Source organism: Ursus arctos, unplaced genomic scaffold, assembly GCF_023065955.2.
Source record: "Ursus arctos isolate Adak ecotype North America unplaced genomic scaffold, UrsArc2.0 scaffold_39, whole genome shotgun sequence".
In the NCBI taxonomy this organism is placed as follows: Eukaryota; Metazoa; Chordata; class Mammalia; order Carnivora; family Ursidae; genus Ursus; species Ursus arctos.
Window position 1 is genome coordinate 513660 of NW_026623055.1, and position 11424 is coordinate 525083.

At 45.3% G+C, this 11424-nt stretch overlaps 1 protein-coding gene across 2 annotated transcripts in view; it reads left to right on the top strand.

Annotated features, from left to right (window-relative positions):
- The window catches only part of LOC125282341 (guanine nucleotide-binding protein G(olf) subunit alpha-like), a 54519-nt gene extending 43095 nt beyond the window's left edge, over window positions 1–11424 (top strand). The window contains exon 5 of one of the 2 annotated variants that reach the window (XM_048216939.2): window positions 9147–11424. In XM_048216939.2, the coding sequence (XP_048072896.1) occupies window positions 9147–9170 (24 nt within the window). In that variant the 3' untranslated portion in view covers window positions 9171–11424. The remainder of the gene's footprint in view (window positions 1–9146) is intronic. The other variant, XM_048216938.2, reaches the window with a different exon arrangement.

Sequence of the window (11424 nt, forward strand, 5' to 3'; positions counted from 1 at the left end):
AGATTTCTCAGAAAGTCATTTTTCTTACAGTTGTGCCAAAAGAGCGTGTGTGTGTGTGTGTGTGTGTATACCCAACAGTAACGGAATTTGAAAGGTTTCATTGCCTGGCGCAGTGCTCTTGAGACATTTTTCTTTCTCACAGTCCTCTCTTTGAAAGGAAGGTGATGCAGAAAGCGGGGTATAAAATAGACAGGCCCTGCCCTGCTCTGCCCGAAGTCTGGGCAGTGTGCACCTGCTCGCCCCCACCCCGACTCGACGGCAGAGCACCCTTGTCGTGGGGGCTTTGTAGCAGGATGGCAGATAAGAATGACCCTTTTTGAAAACTTTTATTTGCAACCTGTCGTGTGATTTTTGCATCTGATAAGCATTCCAGTGTAGCCAGTGAGAGCTCTGGACTTTCTCAAAGGAAGGAGCCAGAGGTGGCAAACTGGCTAGAAAAGGGGGCTGGGGTGTCTGGTGCAGCGGGCAGGCTTCCTTACTGAACTGTGTCTGTAACTGGATGGCTTGCAGGGGGTAGAGGAGATGACAAGGTGGAGGCGTGGAGGGTAGGATTAAAGCAGTGATTCAGCCAGCTCCAGTATAGGGTGTCCCCCAGGACTGTGTGACATCGTATGCATTGAAGAAGTCACCCCAACCTTCAAGGTCCTAGCTCAGATCAGAGGTGGCATTCCCATTCAGCTTTAGATTTACACACGTAGAGACACGTACTTAGATTCTCAAATTTGTCCTGTCATATTGCCCGAAAGTAATCCTAAAACATCTCATATATGGTTCTGATTTAGGGGGGAAAAAGTTATTCTTACCATCTAATGAGAAATTAGAATTGAGAGGTGTTCGTCACATATCTTCTCTCCTTTTATACGTATTGGTCTCCCAATGCAATAGAATTACTTTGTTTCTGGAAGCAAAATGGCCCCCGTAATTGCTGGATGACAAATACAAGAAGTGCTGTGGGTCAGGACGTGTGGCCCAGGAGACCCAGTTGGCTCTCTACCCAACCCTCTCCATGCCCCCTGGTGCCATCCTGGGCTTTAATGAGAATTTCATGAGATCTGAGATCTTAGAAATATGCAGTTTCTCTCTTTCTCCTGAAATTTGGGAAATGACAACACAAGAACATTTATGTGAGAATAGTTGGAATCCATTGTTTTTTGCACAAGAGTTTATTTTTTTTAATTTTTAAATTATATTATGTTAGTCACCATACAGTACATCCCCGGTTTCTGATGTAAAGTTCGATGATTCATTAGTTGCGTATAACACCCAGTGCACCATGCAATACGTGCCCTCCTTAATACCCATCACCAACATATCCCATTCCCCCACCCCCTCCCCTCTGAGGCCCTCAGTTTGTTTCTCATAGTCCATAGTCTCTCGTGGATCATTCCCCCTTCTGATTACCCCCCTTTCTTTATCCCTTCCTTCTCCTACCGATCATCCTAGTTCTTATGTTCCATAGATGAGAGAAATCATATGATAATTATCTTTCTCTGCTTGACTTATTTCACTTAGCATTATCTCCTCCAGTGCCGTCCAGGCTGCAGAAAATGTTGAGAATTCATTCTTTCTGATAGCTGAGTAATATTCCATTGTATATATGGACCACAACTTCTCAATCCAGTCATCTGTTGAAGGGCATCTCGGCTCCTTCCACGATATAGCTATTGTGGACAGTGCTGCTATGAACATTGGGGTGCATATTGCCCTTCTTTTCACTACATCTGTATCTTTGGGGTTAAACACTCAGTAGTGCAATGGCTGGGTCATAGGGTAGCTCAATTTTTAACTTTTTAAGGGACCTCCACACTGTTTTCCAGAGTGGCTGTACCAACTTGCATTCCCACCAACAATGTAAGAGGGATCCCCTTTCTCCACATCCTCTCCAACATTTGTTGTTTCCTGCTTGTCCATTTTTGCCATTCTAACTGGCATAGGGTGGTATCTCACTGTGGTTTTGATTTGAATTTCCCTGATGGCTAATGATTTTGAACATTTTTTCATGTGTCTCTCAGCCATTTGTATGTCTTCATTGGAAAAGTGTCTGTTCATATCTTCTGCCCATTTTTTGATTTATTTGTTTCTCGTGTATTGAGTTTAAGAAGTTCTTTGTAGATCTTGGATACCAGTCCTTTATCTGTAGTGTCATTTGCAGATATAGTCTCCCATTCCGTGGGCTGCCTCTTAGTTTTTCTGACTGTTTCCTTGGCTGTGCAGAAGCTTTTTATCTTGATGAAGTCCCATAAGTTCATTTTATCTTTTGTTTCTCTTGCCTTCGGAGACGTGTCATGAAAAAGGTTGCTGTGGCTGATGTCATAGAGGTTGCTGCCTATGCTCTCCTCTAGGATTTTGATGGATTCCTGTCTCACATAGAGGTCTTTCATCCATTTGGATTTGATCATTGTGTATGGTGTGAGAATGGTCAAGTTTCATTCTTTTGTATGTAGCTGTCCAATTTTCCCAGCACCATTTATTGAAGAGACTGTCTTTTTTCCTCTGGATGTTTTTTCCTGCTTTATTAAAGATTAGTTGCCCAAAGAGCCGAGGGTCCATTTCTGGGCTCTCTATTCTGTTCCATTGGTCTATGTGTCTGTTTTTGTGCCAGTACCATGCTGTCTTTGTGATCACAGCTTTGTAGTACAGCTTGAAATCCGGCATTGTGATGCCCCCAGCTTTGTTTTTCGTTTTCAATAGTTCCTTGGTGATTCGGGGCCTTTTCTGGTTCCAAACAAATTTAAGGACTATTTGTTCCAGTTCTTTGAAAAATGTCCTCGGTATTTTGATCAGGATAGCACTGAAAGTGTACATTGTTCTGGGTAGCATGGATATTTTCACTATGTTAATTCTTCCGATCCATGAGCATGGAATATTTTTCCATCTTTTTGTGTCTTCCTCAATGTCTTTCAAGAGTGATTTATAGTTTCTAGAATATAGGTCCTTTACATCTCTGGTTAAGGTAATTCCAAAATAACGTATGGTTTTTGGTGGTATTGTAAATGGGATGGATTCCCTAATTTCTCTTTCTTCAGTCTCATTATTCGTGTATAGAAATGCAACTGATTTCTGAGCATTGATTTTGTGTCCCGCCACATTACTGAATTGCTCTATCACTTCTAATACATTGGGAGTGTATTCTTTTGGGTTTTCCATATAGAGTATCATGTCATCTGTGAAGAGAGACATGTTGACTTCTTCTTTGCCAATTTGGATACCTTTTATCTCTTTTTGTTGTCTGATTGCTGTTGCAAGGACTTCTAGTACTATGTTGAATAATAGTGGCGAGAGTGGGCATCCTTGTCGTGTTCCTGATCTTAAGGGAAAGGCGTCCAGCTTTTCCCCATTGAGAATGATATTTGCTCGAGGCTTTTCATAGATGGTTTTTATGAGATTGAGGAATGTACCCTCTATCCCTACATTCTGAAGGGTTTTAATCAGGAAAGGATGCTGTATTTTGTCAAATGCTTTTTCTGCCTCTATTGAGAGAATCATATGATTTTTGAATTTTTCTTTCCGGATAAAGTCTAAGACACCGATCGATTTGCGAATGTTGAACCACCCTTGCATCCCAGGAATGAATCCCACTTGGTCAATATGGATAATCCTTTTAATGTGCTGTTGGATTCTATTAGCCAGGATCTTTTTTTTTTTTTTTAAATGATTTTTTATTATATTATGTTAGTCACCATACAGTACATCCCCGGTTTCCGATGTAAGGCTCGATGATTCATTAGTTGTGTATAACACCCAGTGCACCATGCAATACGTGCCCTCCTTACTACCCATCACCGGTCTATCCCATTCCCCCACCCCCCTCCCCTCTGAAGTCCTCAGTTTGTTTCTCATAGTCCATAGTCTCTCATGTTTCATTCCCCCTTCTGATTACCCCCCCCTTTCTTTATCCCTTTCTTCCCCTACTGATCATCCTAGTTCTTATGTTCCATAGATGAGAGAAATCATATGATAGTTGTCTTTCTCTGCTTGACTTATTTCACTTAGCATTATCTCCTCCAGTGCTGTCCATGTTGTAGCAAATGTTGAGAACTCGTTCTTTCTGATAGCTGAGTAATATTCCATTGTATATATGGACCACAACTTCTTAATCCAGTCATCTGTTGAAGGGCATCTCGGCTCCTTCCACGATTTAGCTATTGTGGACATTGCTGCTATGAACATTGGGGTGCATATGGCCCTTCTCTTCACTACGTCTGTATCTTTGGGGTAAATACCCAGTAGTTATTAGCCAGGATCTTGTTGAAGATTTTGGCATCCACGTTCATTAGGGAAATTGGTCTGTAATTCTCCTTTTTGATGGGGTCATTGCCTGATTTGGGGATCAAGGTAATGTTGGCCTCATAGAATGAGTTTGGTAGCTTTCCTTCTGTTTCCAATTTTAAATACCTTTAGGAGAATAGGAATTATTTTTTCTTTGAATGTTTGGTAGAATTCCCCAGGAAAACCATCCGGGCCTGGAGTTTTGTTTTTTGGAAGGTTGTTTATCACTGACTCAATCTTTTCATAATTAAATGACCTGTTAAAAAAATCAATTTCTTCCTGTTTCAGTCTTTGCACTTTATGGGTTTCCAGGAAGGCCTCCATCTCTTCCAGATTGCTTAATTTATTGCCATAAATCTCTTGATAAACGTTTCTAATAAGCCTTCCAATTTCATTGTTGTTGGTTGTGACCTCTCCTTTTTCATTCATAATTTATTAATTTGGGTCCTTTCTCTATTCTTTTGGATAAGTCTTGCCAGTGGTCTGTCAATGTTATTGATTCTCACAATTTTAACCTGCTTCTAGTTCTGTTGATCTGCTCTGCTGTACTCCTGGTTTCTAATTCATTGATTTCTGCTCTAATCTTGGTCAACTGCTTCCTCGTGCATGGATTAGATCTGTCCCTCTGTTGTTGTTCCAGTTTCTTGAGGTAAGAATATAAAAACTGCATTTTAGATTTTTCTATTCTTTTGAGTGAGGCTTGGCTGGCTATGTATTTCCCCCTTAGGACTGCCTTTGCAGTATCCCATAGGTTTTGGACCATTGCGTTTTCATTCTCGTTGGTCTCCATAAATTGTTTAAATTGATTTTTGATTTCCTGGTTTATTGAATCATTCCTGAGCAGGATGGTTCTTACTCTCTATGTGTTTGAGTTTCTTCCAAATTTTTCCTTGTGGTTGAGTTCCATTTTCTAAGCATTGTGGTCTGAGAATGTGCAGGGAATAATTTCAGTCTTTTGGTATCGGTTGAGACCTGTTTTGTGTCCCAAAACATAGTCTATTCTTGAGAATGTTCCATGGGCATTAGAATAGAATGAGTATTCTTTGGTTCTGGGGTGTAGTGTTCTATATATATCTATGAGGTCCAGCTCGTAGAGTATGGCATTCAAAGCCCTTGTTTCTTTGCTGATTTTTTGCATGGGTGTTCTGTCTATTTCTGATAGTGGAGTGTTGCGGTCCCCTACTATTAGCGTATTTTATCTATACGTCTCTTTATTCTGGTTAAGAGTTGGCTTGTGTATCTTGCTGCTCCCCTTTTGGGGGATATATATTTATAATTGTCATATCCACTTGTTGGATACATCCTTTAAGAAAAATATAGTGCCCTTCTGTGTCTCTAACTATAGTCTTTAGTTTAAAATCCCAACTGTCTAGTATGAGAATTGCTACCCGAGCTTCCTTTTGAGGTCCATTAGCGTGAAAGATGGTATTCCATCCCTTTACTTTCAGTCTGAATGTATCTTTAGGTTCAAAATGAGTCTCTTGTAGACAGCAAATGCATGGGTCATGTCTTTTTATCCAATCTGCAACCCTGTGACATTTTATGGGAGCATTTAGGCCATTTACATTGAGACTGATTATTGAGAGATATGATTTTAATGATGCCATGTTGCCAGTAAATTCTTTGTTTCTATCGATTGTGACTTTCTGTTCTGTATCACTCTTGGGTCCTTTTTACCTTTATAGAACCCCCCTTAATATCTCCTGTAGGGCTGCTTTCGTGGTTATGTAATTGGTCAATGACTGGGGATTCTGGAAGGTCCTTATTTCTCCATCAATTCTGAATGACAGCCTTTCTGGATAAAGTATCCTTGGCTGCATGTTTTTCTCTGAAAGAGCTTTAAAAATGCCTCCCCAACCCTTTCTCTCATTCCAGGTCTATGTAGACTGGTCTGACATAATTCTGATAACTTTGTCTTGGTAGGTGAGAAATTTCTTTGCCCTGGCCGCTTTCAATAGTGTATCCTTGGATCTAATATTTGCGAATTGCACTGTGATGTGACGTGATGTGGTGTAGTTTTGTTGTGGTTGAGCTTGGGAGGGGTCCTCTCTGCCTCTTGGACATGGAAATTTGTTTCCCTTGCTAGGTTAGGGAAGTTTTCAGCTACAATTTGTTCAAATATCTCTTCTAGATCTCTGTTTTTCTCTACCCCCTTGGGGATGCTGATGATTCTGACATTGGAATGTTTCATTGAGTCAGTAATCTCCCGTAAACTACATTCCTGAGCGTGGATTTTTTGAGTTCACATTCTATTTTAGCTTTTTCTTCCTGTAACCCATCCTCCAATTGGCTGATATGTTCTTCTGCCTCATTCACCCTGGCCGTCAGAGCCTCTAGTTTTGACTGCATTTGGCTCATAGAATTTTTGATTTCTGCCAGATTTGCTCTCATTTCTGCCCTTAGAGATTCTATATTCTCATTAACATTTTCATTAATACTTTTTTCAAGTCTACACCTCATCTTGACCATTGTTACTCTGAATTCCATTTCTGATAATTTGGTTATATCCATATCCATTAGTTCTGTGGCAGAGGCCACAGACTCATTGTCTTTTCTTTGCTTGGGGGGACTTCTCCTTCTCGTCATTCTGATGAGGAGTGGTTGCGGAGTTGCCCAGAGCCCACATTATTGACCGGGACCCAGGCCTTGTGCCCTTGTTTTATATGGATCTTAGGGATGTGGGCTTCTTGATTTTTCAGCCTGCCTTCTGGCGGAGGGGCCTGCCGTGCCGACACCCTGTTTGGGTAGAGTCTCCATGTCCCCTGCGAGGGGTGATGGGGATGGGCACACTGTGAGCCCGAATTTCCAGGCTTTGGATCTCTGGTGGCTCTCCCTGGAGGTTTACTGTGCCTCTTCTGAGAGTCAAAGCAGTAGTGGCCGAATCTCAGCCTCTGTCTCAGAGGGATCGCAGACCGTTCTCCACCGATGTTCTGGCCACTTTAACTTTGTTTCTTTTGGTGCTGCTCAACCCTGTAGCATCCTGGGATGTGCGCCCCACACCCGGCATCCCAGCCCTCACTTCCAGAGCCGGCGCATCTCTGTCCTTTGTGTTTCTAACTCCGCCCTCCACTGCCGCCAGCTGCCCCCACGCATTCCCTGAGCTCCCAGTCTTAGTCTGGTTCCAGTGAGCACACCGCAGCTCCGTTTCAGTCTGGTGGCACGCGTTCCCCGGTTCACGGTCTCAGTCTGCTCTCTCGCGGGTCCGGTCTGCGAGTCCACCCGCTCCCCCGTGTAGCTGGCTACTGCTTCCCGGTAACCGAATGTGGCGGCTCCCTCCCCCTTTCGTTTATCTTCTGATATCTGTGCGCGGTTTCACAGCTCCGCTCTTCATACCTCAATACTCAGCGCCGGAGATGTTCATTTGTAGAGATCCAGATGTATCTTCCTGCGTCTCAGGCTGATTCCGTGGATATTCAGGATGGTATGGTACCTACCCAGCTCGACTCGGGGGACCGGCCGAAAAAGAGGTCCCCAATCCTCCGCCATCTTAACGCCCCCCCAATTGTGATCTTTTGAACATATCGCTGAGAATCTTTAGATCCTATAAAGTGTCCAATGTATACGGATGCCCTGAAGACCCCTCATAGGACATTCAAACACGCAAACAAACAAAAGCACATCCACTCTTCCCTGGTGTGTCACGTCAGATGTGGCACATATGGGTCCTTCAGGTTTATCTGGAATCTCCTGTGGGGGTCACTGGCTACTTCTTTTGTTTTTCTGAGCATTAAAAACAAATGTGCCTTTTATTTTCCCAGTGATAATGGGTTATATTCAAGAAAAGTACAAAATGGAAATCCAGGACAGGTAAAGTATGGGAAAACCACCGGCAAGTCCAGAGAACAAAGGATAGGGGCGCTCTTTTGTAGAGCAAAGGGTGAGTGTGGAAGGGCTGTGAAAGACAAAATCTAAGGGAGGAAAGGGGAATTCTAGGTAAAACGGCATGTCATTGGTTGAGCTGTGACAATTTCTCATTGGCTGGGCTGTTGCCAGGGAAGGGGAAGTCTTTCTCTTCCTGAGGCAGTAAGGGAGAAGCTAACATAGTGCAGACTTGCAAGGTCTGTCTTCTCCTGCTGGGTCTGCATTTGAGGAGTTGTGGTCTTGAGAGCTCCCCCTACTGGTCTCTGATCTCCATGCAAAAGAGATTTTCCTCTTACTAATTTTCAGATAATATATGTACGTGTTTACCTTCTCATAGACCAGGACTGGTTCTGAGAGGGAGACTCAACAATATCATCAGCCGACCTAAAAAACCATAGTATCTGGATATCAGACCTAGTGAGGTGCAGACACCAGCTGGACTCTCAGGGCTTCGGGCCATGGTGACTGACATGTGTGCATTTGGCCAGCAGGTGGCGCGATGGGACCGCCTCTTGCTCCCTAAGCAGTTCATTAATGAGAACAATTCAAAGGAGCCTGGGTCTGGGACCTGGTACAGTGATCCCAGATGGGACTCAGCAGCTGTGTCCCGTCTGGCCTAGCAGAGTCTCCCCAGGGGACCTGTGTGTGGTCTCAGCAGGTGCTTCCTCCCAGGGCTGTCCCCAGGGCTAAAGCCACCTGCATCCTCCTCAGTGTGGGGTGTGAGCTGAGCTCCAGCACCAGGGCTCAGGGAGGGGCTGGACAGTCATTGGACGGGCCTCATTTTCCTGGACAGCCCCTCCTGGGGCAGAGGCTGGAGGGGAAAATGAGGCCTGAGGCAGCCCAACCCCCTGTGGGGACCAGGGTCTGTGTCACAATTGTCTGCACTCCTGTCCTCATGCTTCTCTCTTGCTGCACAACAGGCCTCAGGGACTAGACTGCATCACCCCCATGGTTCAGAGTCTAGACAAGATTTACTTTGACCCATTCCAGTATCCCATGAGTGTCTCTTTCTGCAGACTCCCTGTCCCGGCCTGTGCTGACCCAGCTGTGCTCCCGTCTGCACGTCTACGAACAACAGTCAGACTCTCGCCTGCACCCTGAGCAGTGGCTTCCGTGTTGGCGGCTCCTCCATTTACTGGTTCCAGCAGCTGCCAGGGAGCCCTCCCCGGTATCTCCTGGACTACTCCTCAGACTCAGATAAGCACCAGGACTCAGGGGTTCCCAGCTGCTTCTCCGGATCCAAGGATACCTCGGCCTACGCAGGGCTTCTGCTCATCTCCGGGCTGCAGCCTGAGGACGAGGCTGACTGTTTCTGGGCTACGGCTCATGGCGGGGGGAGCAGCTCCCGTTCCTCACAGTGTCTCAGACGAGGACGAAGTGGGTCAGAAACCTCTGGACCCAAGAATCTTGTTTCTGAGCCTCTGTCCAGAAGACACTATATGGACAGACACAGCAGGGTGGTCGCTTCTGCATGAGGATCTGTCATTCATCAGGGAAAGAGAGACACTCCTGTAAGGCCCATAATGTGAGATGAAATGGGGACATCGCAGGAAGACACAGACAGATGAGATATCAGAGCCCAGCTGCCCATCACCCTCAATCTGGAGACGATGAACAGGAATCAACACGGTTTCCACAGTGAAAATGCGAACACTCACCCACACATCAGTTTCACCCTCTTATTCCATGAAGTGTGACCTCGTGTCACTGCTGATGCATCTGCAGCTGATGTATGGACACTAACCCTGGTCACAGAGACTCTCTCCTCTCTCTGAACCAGCTACACATGAACTTGGACCAGATCCCACAGACTCTCCCTGACAACACCCCCCACTCCCTCCTCTTCTCCGCTCTGCTCCCCTGTCCCTCAGGCTTCAGTTTCTCCCTCTGCCTCTTCAGGTCTCCACTCCGTCTCCATGTCAGGATTTCAGAGAACACTGGAGAGGATGGTGCTGTACTTTCCCTGGAAATTAGACCAGAGAATGAGCAGAGCACACAGCTGCCTGCAACCCTTCCCATTCTCCTTTCTGCTCTCACCCCAGGCTCCGTGTTTTCTGTCCCCAACACTCCCAGTCAGTCTCTTTATAGATTTGAGAGAGAGTAGAGGGAGAGGGAGAGAGAGCACAGCAGGGAGAGGCAGAGGGAGAGGGAGGGAGAGTCTTAAGCAGACTCTGCACTCAGTGCCCTGTGGGGGGCTAGAGCTCAGGATCCTGAGATCATGACCTGAGCTGAAGGCCGATGCTTAACTGCCTGAGCCACCCAGGTGCCCCTCAGGACCCTAGGATTAGGAGCAGAGCCAAACCAAGAGTCAGACCCTCAACCAACTGTGCCCCCAGGCCTGCCCCAGTCATTTTCTCTAATATGAAAACAAAGTTCTTACATTTCCTGAAAAGGATGTGTTCATCTACCTTTAGGTATTTGCACGTGGGATTTATTGATTTTTACCCACTTCAGAATTAACTGATGCTCCACCCATGGGGAGTGTTGGAGGAATCCACAGACAATAGAGGGCCTGCATACTTTAAGATATGTGATTATTTCTCTTATGCTCCAGATTCTCATTCCTAAGAATACTCTGGATGGTAGATTCAAAATAGAAACATTTTTCTTCGATACTTAACGTCCCAGACTGTAGTGTTTTTTCTTTCTTTTTTTTTTTTTAAGATTTTATTTATTTATGTGACAGAGAGACAGCCAGCGAGAGAGGGAACACAGCAGGGGAGTGGGAGAGGAAGAAGCAGGCTCCCAGCCAAGAAGCCTGATGTGGGACTCGATCCCGGAACGCCGGGATCACGCCCTGAGCCGAAGGCAGACACTTAAGGACTGCGCTACCCAGGCGCCCCCAGACTGTAGTGTTTTTTCACACAGGTCCATGCATCAGCAATAACTTGTTCTCACTCTGGTAGACACTGGGGGACATGAGGGACTGTGGGTCTCGCTGGGATGTGGGGGCAGGAAGGAGGGGGCTGCAAGCTCCACCCCCCCACACCGTCTGCTTCCCAACACCTGAAAACCCCACAGCTGTAGGTCTTCTGTCTGCAGAGATTAAAAAACAAAATTGGCAGATTTCTTGTCACTCAACAAGACCGGGACTCCTGATTCAGTAAATTGTTCATACGTCTGTTCTCACATGAGTCCTCCCAGCCTAAATAAATCCTTTTCCAGTAAAAATCTTTGACATACTTACCTCTAAATGCAAGATCAGGACCCTGGAGGTTATAAAGAGAATCACCAAGGAGAAACATCTCTCAGGGTGTTTCAAAGTCATAAGAGGGACAGGGGTCATGTTGCTTC